Genomic DNA, 19,490 nt, shown 5'->3' with positions numbered 1-19,490 from the left:
GACAACAGGCACATGAAAGTCCCGGTATGTTGGCTCTCTGCTAAGATAAAACACTAAGGCCTGGTTCCACAGACAGGGTTTAGATTAAGCTAGGATTAGGCCTTAGTTTAATAAGGGCATTTAAGTAGCTATGCATGCCTTAGAAAAAAACATTACTGATGTGCATCTTCAGACATATTTTAAGATATGTCAGTGCAAGTGCAATAAAACAGCGCGAACATGCATGTTAGTTTGGGACTATCTTAAGCCTCGTCTGTGAAACTGGGGGTAGAAATAATTGCAGATTTGCTGATGCTGACTGTCTTGTGACTCCTCATGTGAGGAAACATGTGCTGATCTGCGCAAGATTCTAAACACAACTTTGGCTGAGTTTGTAATTGTGATATTGCGCAAGTATTCAAACTCTCCCACACACACACACACACACACACACACTAAATTAAGATAATCAAGTACAGTGACCTTAAACCCTGATATCTTCAGCTGTGCACAGTACTGTGGTTAATCAATCAAAGCAGATTAATAATTAAAAGACCGTTCTGAAGTCTGTGGCTGGACTAAAAGGAAGCAACTTATCTGATGTTGATGGCCTCTCATTCACTTCCTCTTCTTCTTTTTAACTCTTCTAACTGTCATTCTGTCTGTAGGAGTGGAGGAGAAGCTGGACTATCTGAGCCAGATGAAGGTGAAGGGGCTTGTTCTGGGTCCGATACACACTGTGCAAGCAGACCAGCCGAATACACTGGAGCTAACTTCAATTAACCCTGATTTTGGCTCTGAATACGAGCTAACTTCTCTGCTGGAACGAGCACACAGAAAAGGTGACCTCACTTGTTTACTATGTTTGTTTATTTTCTAATAAAATATCAGCCTCGTCACATATGGATCTTTTTTGAAATCACAAAATAAGTCACTGGAATAGACCTTATCATTAAGATCCCGCTGCTCTGTTTTTGGGGAAGGATGTATGAAACAATTGTCAGTTTAACCTCTGACCTCTTACCCTGACTACGTGGCATTTTAAAGGTTTTTCATACAATTAGTGTCATTATTTTAACTAGTTCCTTATATTGGAAATATATAGAAATATACAGAACTGTGTCACCTCACAAACAATCTGTATGTTCCCCTGGCAGTTCACAGATAGATATTGTACCATTTTAGTGTCAACATGGAGGACTGGCTTGACACCGACAGTAAATCAAACACCGTTGTGTGGATCTAGCAGGAACATCACTGTGGTTTCCAGAAAATAAAGGCATCATACAATGCAAACATTAGGCTTTTGGTTTTGTCAGGAAGGATAAACTCAGGAAAGGTCATTTAACAGCCTTCTGGTTTGTTAACTCTCCCCCTCTTCCTTTCCTTGTTTTCCTCTCTTCCTCTCAGGAATCTCCATAGTGCTGGATCTAACACCCAATTATGAGGGAGTTTCAGTCTGGTTCAACAGTGCTGCTAATGTTGCTGAGCGACTCAAAGTAAGTGCTGATAAGAGGAGGGTAGATTTATTGATGAGAGAAAAGGCAACAAGATTTTGAGACCAAGCAGGGAAGGGGAAAAAAAATTCTTCTGATATCAGCATAGCAGTACTACTGTTCAAAAGTCTGGGGTCATTTTTTTTTATCAGTGTCAGTAAAGACATATTTTAGTTAATGCTGTTTGAACTATTACTCAAAGAATCCTGGAAAAAAGTGTATCACGGTTCCCACAACAATACTTAAGCAACACAACCATTTTTAACATTGATGATAACAAGAGATGTTTCTTGAGCATCAAACCAGCATATTAGGCCGTTTACACCAAGCGTTTTCATCAATTGGATCACAACGCTAAATACAGGTGTAAACGGGGCCTGAAACGTTTTCAGCTTGTCCACTTTCCACCACTTCCAGATGTAGTCGAAAACCCCTTCACCCGGATTGCTTTCATAGTGTAAACACTAATGTGAACAACAACAAAAGACCGTGTTCTCTCCGTCTACTGACATAACGTGTAACATTATCAGAAGCGCTGCCCAGACGGGATTTAAGCTTTGTCAGCTAAAGACCCAAATTTGGTTTGAAGATGAAAAACTAACCAAACACAATGATCTCTCATCATTCCTGATTTCTAAACACACTCACAGCGTTCGGCTGTTAGAGCAGAAACTGAAGCTCATCGTCTCCGGGCGCATTCATGTGTAAATTGCTTGAGCTTAGTTATTTTGTCCATTAAATTGAGAGATCAGAATAAGTCCACACATTTACCCGCCCACAGACCCTCCCCTCGAAGAAATCAGGACAGAAGTGGTTGAAAGTGGACAAAAGAGACGGATTAAAACACCAGGTGTAAACAGGAATGTGTCTCCCTCGTCTACTTGAGATCCGATCGATCTTTAATACCAGGTGTAGTAAACAGGGCCTTAGAATTGTTTCTGAAGCATCACGTGACACTGAATGGGCTGCTGAAATTTTAGCTTTGCAATTACATGAAGAAAATCTATAAAAACAGAAAGCAGTTTTTTAAAATTGTAATACTATTTCACAATATTACTGTTTTTACGGTATTTTTGATCACATAAATGCAGCCGTGGTGTGCAGAAGAAATTCCTGACCCCAAACTTTTGAACGGCAGTGTAAATTGAAACTAAAAAAAAAAGTGTAATTCAGTACTCTATTAATCAATGCCATATACACATATTTATTTGATGCATTCTGTGGCTTCTTTGTAGAAAGCATGCGTATACTGGCTCAGTAAGGGGGTGGATGGCATCATCTTGTCTCATCTGGACGACATCGTAAACACAGAAGCCTGGCCGTCTATTCAAAGCATATTCAACCAAACTGAGGAGACCAAAAAAACGTACGTGCTTGTGGCTAGTGAAGAACTACATGGGGTCATATAACTAGTTAAACAGAGACACCTGGTGGACAGAATGGGATACTGCTCACAGCTAGTGAATACAGATGAAAGAAAATACACTTCCAGAATTTCCAGAGTAAAATGCAATTTTTTTGACAGTTTCCCCTTACCTAAACCTCACTCTCCCTCTCCTGATCACTCTCAGAGCTCTGATGGGATCAGTCACCGGTCTCCCTGTGGATGAAGTCTCTCTCCTGCTGAACCGCTCAGGTGTTGACCTGCTCCTGACTGAACTGGCCGATCCGGCTGAGTCCGGCGTGAGACAGGCACAGGCGATACAGACGCTGTACTCTGGTCACCTGCAGACGAGTCTGGGCTGGAGTCTGCGTGGACGGTCTCGAGGATCTCCAGCAGTGCCAGTGAGGCTCTTTCACACACTGCTGTTCACACTGCCCGGCACTCCTGTGTTCAGCGCGGGAGACGAGATCGGACTCAAGGCAGGGGTGAGTGGAGCGTGCAATGAAAATCAAGCAAGATATCTATAAACCTTTCCTTTATTCATGAAGTTGACATAATTAAACCCATACAGGAGAAAATTCAAGCAATGTGGGACTTTGAAAGTGAAGCAGAAGATGCCAATGTAACGGCAAAGGTACATTTACATTATTGCATTTTCACATTTCTGTTCACATCACTGTAGTAAATGCGGATTTTAAAAACACATACACTCTGTTTCTTCCTTTCGTTCCTCTGACTCAGGCTGTACAGGAAGAGCGTACCACAGTGCGTGACTTCTTCAAAGCGCTCAGTGATCTGAAAGGAAAAGAGCGATCGCTTCTGCACGGAGAATATGTCCGTCTTTACAGTTCAGCCACTTCATTAGCATTTCTCCGCCTTTGGGATCAGAGCGAACGCTTCCTGATCGCCTTAAACTGGGGAAATGACTCAGTCACCATGAAGCTCACTAATAGTGACCTGCCGGCTCAAGCTCAGGTTCGCCTCACCACAGATGCTGTGAATCTAGCCGTGGATCACAAGGTGTCAGTAGAGAAACTAGAGCTTGGGCCCAAACAGGCTGTTCTGTTGTCTTATCCTTATCCTGGTTAGACACACACACACAAACGCACTCCTTAATGTCTCAGATCAGAGTCAACACTGTGCAAATGGAAATACTTTGTCTATTGAGTAGAAAAGTTTATATTGAAGTTATAGGAATGATTTTAGGGACACTAATTTTGAAGCAATGAAAGGCCAATTGTCACAGTTGTTGTAGAATAGAGAGACATGTAGATCTAAATATAATAAATCTGCTATAATAAAAAACAAAAAAAAATGGCTACTGTTTTTGTGTGAAACTGTCCACTTTCCTGCACTGGTGTGGTTAATGCTTACAGTATATCAAAAGAAAATTGTTCTGTCTTGAATATATTTACTTACCGGTATTTGTTGTTACAGACCATAATTCCTCATTTTAATCATAAAGCAGGAAACATGGATAGAAGAAATATCTTGAAGTGTTGATCAGATATTTAAATTATATTAATTATTAAAACAAGACTTTACTTTGTAGATACAATATAGTTAACAGAAAAATCTTTCATGCATACAAATATTTAAACACAAAAGTACACTACAATTCATATGATTGAATTCTAAGATTAAAAAAAACTACTTTTATTCAGCAAGGATGCATTAAATTGATCAAAAGTGACAGTAGTAGACTTTTAAATTGTTACAAATAATTATATTTCTGTCATAAAAACTCAAGTGTTTGTCATGGTAATGTATCTGGCAATGTTGATTTGTTTAGTCTTGGTGGAATATATCCGCTACGCTGCAGAGCAAGTACGGGACTTGGTACTGCCAATACATACATGCACGACACGCTGCTGTTGTGAGCAAGCAAGACATGCTGCTGCTGCACAACAGCGTACATGAATTACCCGTAGCGGATCTATACAGGTGGAGCTGGGGAAGGTGGAGGGTTTCTGAAAGCACGCTGCTACAGCAAAAGCTGACCAAGTATTTGAAGGTTGAGCTGCGAGCTCATTGGCTACTGATACAGCAGGAACCAATCACCTGTGGCCTATATACAATGACGTGATTGCAAGCAGATTGAGTTAAGGAGATATCAGCCTGCGCCATCTAGAGTTTCAAGACAGAACTTTGTATTTAAAATAAGTGGTTCTTTTAAACTTTTTTTTATTCATCAAACAATCCCAAAAAATAAAATTAATAATATTTGTTATTTATTTTATTATTATTTTTATTGTATTTTCGATTTAATAAATGCAGTCTTGTGGGCAGAAGAGACTTCTTTCAGAAATCTTACTGACCCTACCCAGATGGCATACATATCCCGGGCCTCATCTGGGCCAACTATGGCACATATGGCTCAGTCCTGGAAGCGACAAAAGTCACATGGGCAGTATTTGGCCCACATACATCAAGCTGGTTTTAGTGTGAGTTATGGTTTGCTTTGTGTGTCCCATGTGACCTTTGCCACTGCCAGAACTGAGCCATGTGCCATAGTTGGCCCAGATGTGGCCCAGATATGTATGATATTGCCAGCCACACTCAGGTTGAGTCATCGCTGTCATTCGTTATGTTGGCCAGAAGAAGGAAGATGTGGGCCACAACTGGACCCATTTGAAACGCTTGAATGGTGTACATTAAAAATGCTAAGTAACGAAACGTTCCATCTCCAATTAGTCACCCAGGCCATAAATAAAGGCTTGTAAATGGCAGTATTGGTCAGTTGGTCACTACTAGAGGGCATTTTATTAACGGTGAACTTGATTTTACCAAATCCAACATGTTTTCTGGATCAACATCTTTCTTGATCCTGGAACAACATTCCGATCAACCAGATTCCTATCAGAATCACATCTGATCTGAGGGACAAGTTTAAACCAGGGTTGAGTGCTTCTATATCAGTATTACTCACCTATCATTTTCCTCTGATTTTAGGGATAGGGATAAGGAAAAGGTTAGGACTACATTTTCAGGCAGGAATGTTGTTCAGGATCAACAAAATATGTTGATCCAGGAACGTGCCTGACTTGGAAATAATCAAGGTGACCTGAAAATGAACACGCACGTGTCCACAATTACACTTTGCCCATTTGACAACTAAAAAGTGTAAACGTATAATATAATTAATTAATATAATATAATAAATTGTATAATTACACTATAATACGGACACTTTAAAATAAATGTAACCCAATCAATTTAAAAGTGGGATACATGTTGTCTTGTAAAAACAATATTTTCTTCTTCTTTCTTTTTTTTTTTTTTTTTTTTACAATACTTACCGGATAATAGTAAAACACTATATCATATTATACTTTGTCTATTTCAAATTCACAATTTAATTACACAACTTCTCAAATTACACAAATTCTTGTTTTCACCCAATATCCATAAATGTTCCAGGTAAAGAATTAAGATAAACTTTACCATACATTTTTATGTTCATGCATACTATTTACATCTCCCAAAAAAAATTTCTTACCGTACTTTGAGAAAACTAGTGACCTACATTGGAATGAAGCACAATCCTGTGTCTTTTCAAACAACACACCGACTCCTCAAAGCCTACAACAGAAACAATAAACACGCTTGGGGAAAAAATAGAGCAGTTCCATCTGGTTGGAGTGTGTGTGTGTGTGTGTGTGTGTGTGTGTGTGTGTGTGTGTGTGTGTGTGTGTGTGTGTGTGTGTGTGTGTGTGTGTGTGTGTGTGTGTGTGTGTGTGTGTGTGTGTGTGTGTGTGTGTGTGAAAGAGGTTCTGGAGAGCAGGATCAGCATCAGACAGGCTTAGGAAGGTCCACCCAGACCCCTGCAGATCATCTGTGAACCTCAGGACCCCGTGCAGAGCTGAGAAAACAAACCGCACTCCTCACTCTTCCTCTCCCCCTCAGCTGCTATTGTTCATCTTAAACTGAGGGAAGGAGAAAGGGAAGAAGTGTCTTTGAGAACGTTTACATCTTCCTGCAATAGAAAAAAAATCCGCTCTGTGTCTGGTTCTGTCTTGGTGGTAAGTGCCTTAAAAGCAAGTGTTTGTGGGAATAGGTTTGCTTAGGTATGCTTACACTGCCTGACCAAAATAAAAAAAGTCGTTGTTTGTGAACACAAAGGTAACACGTGACATTTAAACACGCATTTTATTAAGTTGCTTGTATTTTCTGTGGTTTATTTGGTTCTGTACAGTCACTCCTCCAGTGCTGTGTGCACTTGTTGGCTTTTAGGGGCGGGAACAGATGAAGTCGTCTTCATAAAAGTGAACTGACCACCAAACCACTGTGTTCTGTCCGACAACACTGAGGACGACTCGCCTGATCTCTACGCAGATATTTAACTGAGCAATCTTCAGGTATTTTGTTTTTGTATTATTTATTTTATAATTTATTATAGTTTTAATCTATGTTTTCAAACTATAATGTACTATTGAAGCTATGACAGCAGCAGTTATTATTACTCTACTTGGTTTACAGTGCTTTGTATTGTTTAAAAGAATGATTTTTATGGTCTGTTCATTATTAAACTTTCATGGCTGCCTATAATTAATAAACTTCACTTAAAAGCAGTTCACATACATGGTAACCATTTGTTGCCTAAAAATGTAATGAATTTGTAGTAACTATAGTTTTTGCTTTGAATGTTTTTTTTTCAGTATTTTGACAATCTAACAGAGAAAAGAAATGAAGGACGTAGAACTGAAGGAGGTTGATCAGGCAAAACAGCTAATGACCCGAGAAAACAACGGCTGCGTGAAGGTCACGGTCCCAGAGAATGCTGGAGTGAAGTACGGCCTCTCCAAAGACGAGTTAATTCAAATCGCTGGTACAGCTGGGTAAGCCATCTATCTATCTATCTATCTATCTATCTATCTATCTATCTATCTATCTATCTATCTATCTATCTATCTATCTATCTATCTATCTATCAATCAATCATTGTATCTTTCTATCTCTCTATCATTTGCATATTTTCTACAGGTGGGTTCGGACTCGTTGGGCTTTGCTGGTTCTGTTCTGGCTCGGCTGGGTCGGCATGTTAGCTGGAGCAATAGTGATCATAGTACAGGCTCCACGCTGTAAACCCATTCCTGAGATGAACTGGTGGAACGAAGGTCTTCTGTACCAGATATCTGACGTGAACGCTTTCTCTGACAATGGACTGAAAGGTGAGATAAATGGAAATATCATCTTCTTTTTTCATCCCCCACGTCCATGTGTATTATTTGAATAACAATTATAAAGCCTTAGAGAAATCACAGCATGAAACAATTTTAAAGGTTTTAAATTGTTTGTTTTTAGCTTATGGTGATTTTTTTGTTTGTTTATTGGATCAGTAGCCTTGTTTTATACAGTGTATTACGGAATTGCAAACTGCATATTAGGTCTGTCAAAATGGCTGAAAAACTAAATTCGAACTGTATACTTAAATATTACTAATATTTAAATTATATTCTAATTTAAAATTGCATAATTTCAGTTAGGAAGAAAAAACATTTCCACAAGCCACAAGAGGGCGCAATGATCAAAATAATAATCCAAAATAATTTCGTAAATTGTATTTAAAACAATTATGAACAAAACAGCATCATGCACCTGTTCATGTGCAGTTTACAAAGAGCCGATCGCACAGAGTAGTAATGCATTTAAAAAGAGATGCAGTAGAATGGGGGAAAAAACCCACAACATCTCGAAAACTTCTTTCAACTTTACATGTCTTCTAAACACGCAGCTCTCTTGTGCGAGACGCAAATCAAGCGCAATGGTCAAAGTGTTCCGTCTAGCGCATATTTGCATTGAAATCAATGGAAAAGGGACGCGGAAAATCTGTTCTGCGTGAACGGTTTGGTTACGGTTTTGACTCAACCAAGATCTTCTCCGAACTGAGCGTCTCCATTTCTGCAATGTTTTTAGTTAAAGGTGCAGTGTGTGATTTTTAGCGACATCTAGTGGTTCGGCTGCGAGTTGCACTGAGGGCTCTGCACACTGCTCACCCCTCCCTTTCGAAGAAGCTACGGTGCCTGAAACTGGACAAACATATCGTCGCCTGAACAAGCAGAGAATAGCCAGAGTAAGAGTAGGGGTGGGAATTGGCAAAAATGTGACGATTCGATAGTATTGCGATATTTGGGTTCGATTCTGCGATATTGCGATTCACGTCCCCCATATTATTCAAAGGCATTACAAAAAATTAGGAAAATAAGACCACTCACCTCACTTTAAATGTCACATTTAATTCTGTAAACATTATCTTCTACACATTAACTGAAGTGCAAAAACTGAAAAACTTGTTCTTGAACATTCGGGACACATTGCAACACTGGTTTCATCACTTGCCCACCGCGGCACCGCAACAAAAACAAAAAAAAGTTTAAAGCGTTAAAAATGTTTAACGCAATTACGCAGTATCCGTTAAATCCTGCCTGTATTACACACACACACACACACACACACGACCCACAGAAAAGACGCGCGTCAGTATCAAGTTCTCTTTCGGGCTTGAACAAACCATAACACACACAAATTATGCCAAAATGTCAGTTTTGTCGAGTGTTCTCATAAGAGCAATCTTGAATTATTTAAATAAACGTAGAGATTTGTGAGAAAATGGGACGCGTGTCAGATCGCGTCTCTGTCCCACATTGCACTGCATTAACGAATGTACAGCTTATGTACGCTCAACGCCTGTCGCTCACTCGTTTTCATTCACTCCTTCAAGTGAACAGTATTAGTGGACTAACGTTAACTTTAGGGAATAGGCCTAACTTAGTGAATGAGGGTTTAGAGGGCGATTTCAACCCATGTTCTCAAGCAGTGAAAAATAGAGGACAATGACAACGCGCTGACAGACAAGACGGAGCAGGTAATATTTAATATGAAACAAACAAAACTCACTGAGCTCCCAGCACATAACTTAAAATTATTTAAATACAATAGAGTAACATAAAGCAGACATAATAGAGTAACATAAACCTGAGAATAATCATAAAACCGAAATTTACCCACACTTTCGATTTGAAAGATGCGGAGCGGCGTGTACAACCGTAATACTGAAGCCATTTTCATTTGAATTTGCTGTCGAATGTACGACAACAAAGCACCGCAACAAGCGCCACCTTGTGGATGTAATACGCAAATGTAAATGATCAGAGTAAACTCTGAGAAAACCGGAAAGTAAAACAGATAATTTTATAATTAAATATCGCAATACTTTGCGCTACTGTATCGATATAATTGCGTGCGCAAAATATCGCGATACTGAACAGAATCGATTTTTCCCCCACCACTAAGTAAGAGTGTGTAACATTGTCACTGTTTCTGTACCACAGTCCATTATAAACCACATCATGGATAAAGTTTACAAAGCCATAGTCAGGTGAGGATCAAGAGTCTTAATATATAATATAATAATAGTAATCAGCTGATTGTCTCACAAACGTAACCAGCACATTGCCCCCCACACAGCAAACCCATAATACAGCGAGGGAGAAGAACCACATGAAACTATGCAACTATATATTGTTTCTAACAGGAAAGTAAAAGTTTAGCTGGCTCATGAGCTGTTACTGTGGCTGAGCTGCACTTACTACACACAATAGGCTTTTTTTCTCTGATTTTGAAAACTCTTCGCGATCGACTTAAAATGCTTCCAAGATCGACGGGTTGGTGATTCCTGTAACTGTTTTACGGTCAATGACAAGAGTACTAATCAGCTGTCTCATGTACGTTATCAGCACATTTATCCCCACATAGCAAAGCCATAACACAGCGAGGGAGAAGAATTAAGTTACATGAAACAATCCAACTACATATTTTACACCACTGACAAGGGAAAAGCCACTACTCACGGTGTTTATGGCTATCTTCTAGCTTTCTGCTGCTTCTCTTTCAAGGTAGTGACGAAACGCGCTCTGTAGCGCTGTTTGTTCGCTGTCGGCTACAGTAGAAACATGACGTCACAATATGTCGACCTTCATAGAAGGGGATTCCCGCGGTTATGTAGATATAAATGTCTCATTCTAAGGTAATAAAAACATTACGGTTTATTATGCAAGTTCTTTATACACTATTAACAGAAATGCAATATGACATCCATAACTATGTTTTCAGTAGATACTAAAATTTTTTACACATTGCACCTTTAACAACGCAACAGCGCCAATGCATTCAACTGGATAGGCTAAGAAAAACATTAAAACGCAACAACGACCCGCACATGATCATCACACATCTTGCATCAGGCTGCATGACGCACACCTACAATTCGGACGCATCGTTTTTGCATTCTAATGTGGATTTTTATTTTAAACTAGAAGAATATTCAAAATTCTAATTTTAATTTGGCAGCCCTTCTGCACATATAAACATGCAGTAGCCAAAACAAATTCATTTTGATTCTTATATATCTGAATTGACACAGGCCTATATAAAAGGTGTATATATATTAGGGCTGGGAATCAATTAAAATGTTTTACTATTAATCGCACAATTAGCTGTGAGTAATCGCATTTCCCCCAAGCTTGTAATCATCAATATTTAAATGTAGAATCACCTAATTAAATTAAACAACATAGAAAAAAAAAGAAAAGGAAAAAAAGAAAAGGAAAAAAAGAAAAATGCCACAAAAATTGGACAGAAAATAGTTAAAATAATATTAAAATAATATTAAACATCAATATATTATTCTTCATTCAGTTCCATGCAACATGCTCAGATTTAACAGATGAATTTTTTTGACGAATTATTAAAATAAAGTATAGTCCTACAAAGCTATTATTACCAGAGCATGTGATCAGAGTAGGTAATTTTACCATTGTTGCCCAGCATGGCTATACCAGCTCAGTAGGGCTCAGTGTTGAGCTAGTTACTAAGATATAGTAACTAGTTACAGTTATAAGAATGTTACTTCATTCAAAAAGTAACTCAATTACTTTGTTGATTACTTACACCAAAAAGTAATGCATTACTGTTAAAAGTAACTTTTTAGTTACTTTAATAAAAAACATTCTTTAATGTTCCCATTAATGTTCTTTTATGCGTTATGGTCTACACAAACAAAAAACTGACTTAAATAAAATAGTGTTTAAAGATTACTTTCTGTTTAAGTCAGACCAGCACAAACTAAATACATCCCAAGGATTTCTGAGGCAACTCGCTATGCTGACTCGCGATCTTCGCAGTAGACGCGCCAGAGAGTAATGCACATTTCATACGGATTACATAAGCAGAGAGCAGTCTGTTTGTTTTGAATTGTTCTGTTTAAAAGTAGACATGTCTGTGAGGCAAGTAGGTTACCTTATACGCCGAGTTTCGGTTCATTTATGAGACGAGCTCCTGTTCACGCGCTGGTGCCTCCGTTTCGTGATTATCTATCGTCTGCTATATTTACTTCTTATTTATTAAATCCAGGCAATTGGTTGATGTAACATTGATTAAAATTAAGATACAATTAATACAAAACGAAATTCACTTTAAAGAAAGGTTTTGTGCTTTCTGTTTGATGTCTCTTTGAAAGTTTTAAAGCATATTTTAGTGCCGCTTTCAGAGCGCTCACGTACGGAGAACGGTCACATCCATAACATTGTTTCTTCCACATAAATGCGAACACTAAATAAAATAAAATAAAAATAAATATTTTGTTCTGTGGAGACTGAGAGCCAACCCTTCTTCATCCGGTGGGTAGTATTACTTTGGTTTGCGCAGTGTAATTCACAGAATTACTAAACAAAATTTAAGCCTATATATTATACCCGTGTAAATGTGCATTTTCTAAGCTTAGAAAATGGACAAAATTCATTTGAATCTAATCATAATGTAACATTATTGTGAAATTTATTTCTTTATAGGCTATTTGCTATTAGTATAGTAAATCCTTATGTTTTTATCCAACTAGGCTATGTGTGGGCCTTATGTAAAATACGGGACAAATCGCTTCCCTTATTGATTTGATACGGGACGCATCATTTTACTTGTAAAGGGACGGGTGGCAAGCAACCCTACCACCAATCCTACAATGCGTCGCTGCTGCAAACAGGTTAGGCTGTAGGCTACACTTCAGCCAAAATTAATTAATTTAAAAAAGTAACGGACAACGCACCATATGGTAATGGTAACTGAGTTAATTTATTTAAAAAGTAATGCGTTACAGTATGAGTTACTGTCAAAAGTAACTGCGTTACAGAAATGCGTTACTGCCCAACACTGGGCTATTGCAAACAGAACTACTAAGAAATGTCACGTTATTTGAGCGGACTTTGCTTTTCCAGTGCGTGATCAGAACATGATTTAAGCGTTTGGTCCGTGATCTACAGAGCAGAACGCGCAGCGCAAACACGGAGCGGAACATTGAGCAAAGAGCGCTGCGCGCCGACACACACACACACACACACACACACACACATACGCACGCACGCGGAACGGAGAGCGCGCCGCACACACGAAGCGGAAAAGATCCTCTCGTGAAGTTACTAAACAAGCTGCGCGAGAATGAAACCTGATCGCCGAACACGGGGGCGGGCGGCCTTTTTTCTCTTTCGGCCAAAAACCAAAAATGCCATTTTAGGCCGATAATTTTCACAGCATTTTTGTTTTGTCAAACGCGCCATCAGGCAACTTTTTTAAAATGCAAACATTCCTCCTAAAACTCCATCCTTGTCCTTCTCGACCATGACAGGGTGACTTGGTTCGGCACACTCACAATAACAGCCGCTACAGGAAGTCATTAAAACGAGGCAAAAAAAAAGTGCTGCGTCAATTGCGTTATTTTTCTTTTTAATGCGTTAAAAATTCTCAAATTAATCGCAAAGATTAACGCATATTCCCCCAGCCCTAATATATATGTATATATACATATATATGTGTGTGTGTGTGTGTGTGTGTGTGTGTGTGTGTGTGTGTGTGTGTGTGTGTGTGTGTGTGTGTGTGTGTGTGTGTAAAGTAGCTTACTACATTAGTACTATAGGCAGTACAAATGTCTACTTTAGTTTTAAGTTCATGGTGGTCATAATGTAAAAAGAGGCCCAGTGTTCAGGCTGTGCAATACTCCTCATCTTTCCTTTTCTTCGTGCTCTCATTCTCTGTAGGAGTGGAGGAGAAGCTGGACTATCTGAGCCAGATGAAGGTGAAAGGGCTTGTTCTGGGTCCGATACACAGCGTGCAAGCAGACCAGCCGGATACACTGAATCTAACTTCAATTAAATCTGAAGTAGGCACTGAGAATGAACTGGAATCTCTGCTGGAGAAAGCACATAAAAAAGGTGACATTTGACCCTGAATGACCTTTCATCCAGAATTACCTTTTTAATTCTGACTGCCGCTGAAGGTTTGCTAAGAGCATTATGAATGAAAATGAAATGAAGAGCTGAACATTTGAATCATACTCGTTACAGCATCCACACCTTAAAATAGACATCGAAACATTGAAGCCATTTTATGATTGGTCTTTTGATCTTCTGTGCTACAGTATGACAAGTTGCAAGTTACAAGTTCTCCATTGACATCTGTAGTGAGTCACTGGTTTATTTTTATTTTGAAAATACATTATGTTAGCGGTGTAAAAAGACTGTTCTGAAGCTTTTGCTGACTGAGCCAAGTGTTGCAATTTTGACTATTTTCAGCAAATGAGGGATTTTTTAAATGCAAATGAAATTAAATGAACACTACAATACAAACATTAAGCCCGTGTTAACTTTATAGATGATCGTCTTTTTTTCCCGCCCTTTTTTCCCCTGCTCTGTCTCTTTCTCTGTCTCTTTCGCAGGTTTCTCCATAGTGCTGAATTTAACACCCAACTATGAAAAATCCTCAGTCTGGTTCAAGAATGTCACCACTGTTGCTGAGAAAATCAGAGTAAGTGCTGATAAGACAGAGGAAATTGTGAAGGAAGCCCTATTCATGTGGACGGAGAATATGGGTAGATGAAAAGATGAGAAACTCGTATGAGAAAAATTGCAGATATTAGAATTACAACATGTATACAAAAGTATATGATACCAGCTTATTTTTAACTATTTAATTGTTTTTGAATTTTTTAGGAAGCATGTGCATACTGGTTGACTAAAGGATTTGATGGCATTTTCCTGTCTGACCTGGAAGACATCGTAATATCACACTACTGGCCATCTATACAAGTCATATTCAACCAAACCAACAATAATAAAAAAGTGTACGTCTCTGTAGTTGTGTTCTTAGAACTTCTAGAAACTCTTAAAGGTGCAGTAAGCAATTTCTGAGAAAAACGTGATATTTGAAATCGACACCCAAACTATTGGTGCGTTCAAGTCCTCCTGGAAAGTTCGTATTTACGAGTTGGGAAGTCGTGTTTACGAATTCATTTTTGTCAAGCAAGATGGCGGTGTAGTAGAAGTATTACTAGTATTATTTCTCTTGATTAACTACACAAAAACAAAGCAAGGTTTTTAAGTCTATGTTTTTTATTTATTTTCGAAGCCACTGTAAACTTTATTGTTACACTGTATATGGTTAAATTACAATGCTATCATATTTTGTGCAGGCAATTAATTTATTTTGTTGTAAAGAAGTGGTAGCTATTGTGGTATTCTGCCACATTTCTCACTGACACGCCCCCAACTTGTAAACTCGGGTATGAATGCGAGAATTAATGTATCAGCTGTGACAACAACATATCTTGGTTCTGTCAAAAAGCAACAAAATTAATGTCAAATCAATCTTGGCATCCTTCCCCACCATGAGTGGACACGCCCCCTACTGCTGATTGGCTCACTCTCCTCCCCCATCATGAGTGGACATGCCCCTACTGCTGATTGATTCACCCTCTCTCCTCCCCCATCATGAGGGGGACACGCCCCCAGGCCCCCTACTGCTGATTGGCTCACTCTCTCTCCTCCCCCATCATGAGTGGACATGCCCTCTACTGCTGATTGGCTCACTCTCTCCTTCGCATCATGAGTGGACACGCCCCCTACTGCTGATTGGCTCACTCTCTCTCCTCCCCCATCATGAGTGGACATGCCCTCTACTGCTGATTGGCTCACTCTCTCCTTCGCATCATGAGTGGACACGCCCCCTACTGCTGATTGGCTCACTCTCTCTTCCCCATCATGAGTGGACACGCCCCCTACTGCTGATTGGTTCACTCTCCTCCCCATCACAAGTGGACACGCCCCCTACTGCTGATTGGTTCACTCTCTCTCCTCCCCATCATGAGTGGACACGCCCCCTACTGCTGATTGGCTACAAGAGTGTTTTGTTGCTCCATGTTGCTCACTTAGTTTTTTCTCCAATTTACACAGCCAGGACTATGTACAAACACAGTTTTTTTCAGCATACACATACATAGCAGACATTTAACAAATGTTCACAAAATTTTTAGTTCAGGTGTATTTAAATGTTTAACAGAGTTTCTCAGATATAGCTTCCTGCACCTATTGTAATTTCTGTTGATTTATTTAATGAAATAGAGACACCTGCTGGCCAGATGGGCTAATGAGCACTGCAACTTGCTCCCTCAAATTGTTTTTCCATCTATTTATTCTCTTTTTTTTACAAGCACCAATTATTTTTCAAGCCTTCACTATTTTTTCGACAGTTTCCCCTTACCCAAACCTCTCCATCTCTACCTCTCCTGATCACTCTCAGAGCTCTGATGGGATCAGTCACCGGTCTCCCTGTGGATGAAGTCTCTCTCCTGCTGAACCGCTCAGGTGTTGACCTGCTCCTGACTGAACTGGCCGATCCGGCTGAGTCCGGCGTGAGACAGGCACAGGCGATACAGACGCTGTACTCTGGTCACCTGCAGACGAGTCTGGGCTGGAGTCTGCGTGGACGGTCTCGAGGATCTCCAGCAGTGCCAGTGAGGCTCTTTCACACACTGCTGTTCACACTGCCCGGCACTCCTGTGTTCAGCGCGGGAGACGAGGTCGGACTCAAGACAGGGGTGAGTGGAGCATGCAATGGAGATGATTGAAAACAGCATAGATGGATAAATAAATTGGAAATTGAATCAGTGTTTGGGTACAAATATCAGAATTGACTCTCTTTCAATTGTTGAGTTGGAATTTATCCATCCATCCATCCTTCTATCTATCCATCCATCTATCTGTCCTTCCATCTATCATCCATCTACCATCAATCCATCCGTCTGTCTACATCTATCTATCTATCTATCTATCTATCTATCTATCTATCTATCTATCTATCTATTCAATATGTAGGGCCTATACAAACTTTCCAAAAAATGTCTAAAGTTGCGATGAAATGGAAGTAGCGACCGATATTTTCTGTTATATAATGACTTAAGAATTGAGATTAAAAAATAATAATTAAACGCATGCACAGATTAATGGTTTACAATTACATCAATAACATGCATTTGGAAAATAGTTAGGGTGCATTTTCATTTCATGCCAACTTTAAACTGTTTTTTAAAAATTCACTTTAGGTTTCGTAAAAATACTGACTAACGTTCTCAGCGAGACTGTAAAAAGTCTTTAATTTCTCTGCTAACCTCAGGCCTTAGTCTTAGCATAGAAAGCTATGTTTATATTTAGCCAAGTTATTGTCATAATGCTGATGACTTAAGATTCCTCCTTTACAGGAAAAACTTCAAACAATGTGGGACTTGGAAAACCCAGTAGAAGCGGCGAATGCAACAGCAAAGGTACATTCTCATTATTATTTACATGGCTATTCATAACAAGTAGATGTGATCTCATCACTGTACTAATTACAAATTTAAAACGAGCACACTGTGCTTCTTGCTCTTTCCATGTTCCACTCATTCAGACTCTGCAGGAAGAGTGTATCGCAGTGCATGACTTCTTCAAAGCGCTCAGTGATCTGAAAAGAAAAGAGCGATCGCTTCTGCACGGAGAATATGTCAGTCTTTACAGTTCAACCACTTCATTAGCATTTCACCGCCTTTGGGATCAGAGCGAACGCTTCATTACCGCCGTGAACTGGGGAAATGACTCAGTCACCATGAAGCTCACTAATAGTGACCTGCCGGCTCAAGCTCAGGTTCGCCTCACCACAGACGCTGTGAATCTAGCCGTGGATCACAAGGTGTCAGTAGAGAAACTAGAGCTTGGGCCCAAACAGGCTGTTCTGTTGTCTTATCCTTATCCTGGCTAGACACACACATATTCAGATCCTCATATTGTCTCAGAACTGTTTTATATTCTCTGAGGCCAGTTTTAGTCCCTTTCTGCTTTTTCAAGTTTAAGTGGTCAAAGTAGAAATGAAATTAAATTGGAAATTAAAGTGATTTAGGATGACTTTTGTTTATGAAACCAATTTCTGCCACTGGGGGGGGGGATCATGCTTTGGTAGGCGAACAGTCATAATTGCAAGTTAAAAAGTTGAAATTATCACATACTAAATCATAATTATGAGATAAACCCCCGGCTTAAACCTAGTCCCAGACTAAAATGCATGTTTGAGCTGTTTTAACTGAAAGCAACTTGCACTGGCATGTCTTAAAATATATTAGTGTCATTGTTTTATCTCAAAATTCACACCAGTAAAGTTTTTTCCAAGGCATGTTACTTAATTGTCCTAATTAAACTAGGCCTAATCCTGGCTTAATCTAAACCCTGTCTGTGAAACCAGGCCCAAAAAAAAAAATTATGACTTAAAAAATCATGACATACTAAGACATAATTCTGACTTTTTATGTCATAATTATCTCATAGAAAAGTTGAAATTATGACACATTAGAAATTATGACATACTAAGTAAATTATGAGATTGAAACGTTGAAATGTATGACTTTTGGCCATAATCTCAACTGTTTAATATCACGGTTGTGACTTTTCGATTTAGTATGTCATAATTTCAACTTTCAATCTCGTAATTATGGCTTTTTTTTATCTCATAAAATTATGATTTACCAAAGCATGGTTGTTTTTCTTATTTGGCGGAAATGGGCTTCCACACTTTTGAGTGTCAATCAGTGTGTGTATTAAATTTTACTTCTCTTCTATACTAATAAAAAGTTGAATAAAAATGCTGGTCAAGTGTACTTTCAGTGCAGAAACATATTAAAATAAATAAATCAGCTTAATTACAAATGGATATATTTACTGCTGTATGTGTGTTATAATGCAGAAATGTGACCTTTTTTTGTCTACGGCTTTGAATTTTTTTTTCCGTGTGATTTTATGCACACAAAACATTATTGTTGTGCGCTTGTGTCTTGGCTGTATGCCATTTGTCGTTAATTCTCAGGGCAGGAAAAGGAAGACTCTAAAGTCAACAGGTGTGTGTATGTGTGTCATGTGCGATCGCGATATGTACTATATAAAACTCTATTACTTCCTGCACACTTTAGCTTGTAAAAAAGAAGGACAATTTCTTCCAGTATCTAAATGCTGAACGGGGTCGGCATGACATGCAGGATCATGTCATAAATCTAAGCTCTTCAGTTGAGAATGAAGTAACATGATGGCTAACTCAAATTGGTTTATACAGAGAAATAAAAATATAACTAATTTTTAACTCAGGACTTGCACTACATATGAGACAAAGCTCTTATTTTTTCAGTTATAACACTACAAGATGTGGTATTTTTGTATTTTACCTGATACCCCATTTGTTTAATTTTTATGACAATCTAGTGTTGATTATTGTGAGGTCATAGGTCAAATCTC

The 19,490-nt window shown here is 38.9% G+C and overlaps 2 protein-coding genes and 2 long non-coding RNA genes across 5 annotated transcripts in view; 2 read left to right on the top strand and 2 right to left on the bottom strand.

Moving 5' to 3' along the window:
• The window catches only part of LOC143736906 (amino acid transporter heavy chain SLC3A2-like), a 6,362-nt gene extending 2,188 nt beyond the window's left edge, over nucleotides 1-4,174 (top strand). Inside the window, exons 4-9 of the mRNA XM_077227697.1 lie at nucleotides 648-821; nucleotides 1,390-1,478; nucleotides 2,711-2,841; nucleotides 3,047-3,344; nucleotides 3,431-3,493; nucleotides 3,601-4,174. Of these exons, the coding sequence (XP_077083812.1) occupies nucleotides 648-821; nucleotides 1,390-1,478; nucleotides 2,711-2,841; nucleotides 3,047-3,344; nucleotides 3,431-3,493; nucleotides 3,601-3,948 (1,103 nt within the window). The 3' untranslated portion in view covers nucleotides 3,949-4,174. The remainder of the gene's footprint in view (nucleotides 1-647; nucleotides 822-1,389; nucleotides 1,479-2,710; nucleotides 2,842-3,046; nucleotides 3,345-3,430; nucleotides 3,494-3,600) is intronic.
• LOC143736914 (uncharacterized) overlaps nucleotides 1-16,534 on the bottom strand; it is a 25,128-nt gene extending 8,594 nt beyond the window's left edge. Inside the window, exon 1 of the long non-coding RNA XR_013203599.1 lies at nucleotides 16,441-16,534. This is a non-coding gene — a long non-coding RNA (uncharacterized LOC143736914). The remainder of the gene's footprint in view (nucleotides 1-16,440) is intronic.
• LOC143736908 (amino acid transporter heavy chain SLC3A2-like) lies at nucleotides 6,562-18,911 on the top strand. The gene is made up of 10 exons (XM_077227698.1): nucleotides 6,562-6,881; nucleotides 7,055-7,217; nucleotides 7,518-7,697; nucleotides 7,843-8,030; nucleotides 13,944-14,117; nucleotides 14,621-14,709; nucleotides 14,895-15,025; nucleotides 16,480-16,777; nucleotides 17,438-17,500; nucleotides 17,626-18,911. The coding sequence occupies exons 3-10, from the start codon at nucleotides 7,546-7,548 to the stop codon at nucleotides 17,971-17,973; spliced, it is 1,443 nt and encodes a 480-aa protein (XP_077083813.1). The 5' UTR covers nucleotides 6,562-6,881; nucleotides 7,055-7,217; nucleotides 7,518-7,545; the 3' UTR covers nucleotides 17,974-18,911.
• LOC143736913 (uncharacterized) overlaps nucleotides 17,836-19,490 on the bottom strand; it is a 14,687-nt gene continuing 13,032 nt past the window's right edge. The window contains exon 6 of one of the 2 annotated variants that reach the window (XR_013203597.1): nucleotides 17,836-17,969. This is a non-coding gene — a long non-coding RNA (uncharacterized LOC143736913). The remainder of the gene's footprint in view (nucleotides 17,970-19,490) is intronic. The other variant, XR_013203598.1, reaches the window with a different exon arrangement.

This window comes from Siphateles boraxobius, unplaced genomic scaffold (genome assembly GCF_051911475.1).
Source record: "Siphateles boraxobius isolate OS27281-9 unplaced genomic scaffold, OSU_SipBor_1 130, whole genome shotgun sequence".
Lineage (NCBI taxonomy): Eukaryota > Metazoa > Chordata > Actinopteri > Cypriniformes > Leuciscidae > Siphateles > Siphateles boraxobius.
The sequence above is the reverse complement of the archived record's forward strand: the minus strand, read 5'-3'. Positions and strand labels throughout refer to the sequence as shown.

Excerpts from the sequence above, each read along its gene's own strand:
- LOC143736908 (XM_077227698.1), top strand. The coding sequence starts at position 7,546 with ATGAAGGACGTAGAACTGAAGGAGGTTGATCAGGCAAAACAGCTAATG. Across the intron at positions 8,031-13,943 it reads CTCTGACAATGGACTGAAAG|GAGTGGAGGAGAAGCTGGAC; the intron begins GTGAGATAAATG and ends CATTCTCTGTAG. Across the intron at positions 16,778-17,437 it reads AGGTCGGACTCAAGACAGGG|GAAAAACTTCAAACAATGTG; the intron begins GTGAGTGGAGCA and ends CCTCCTTTACAG.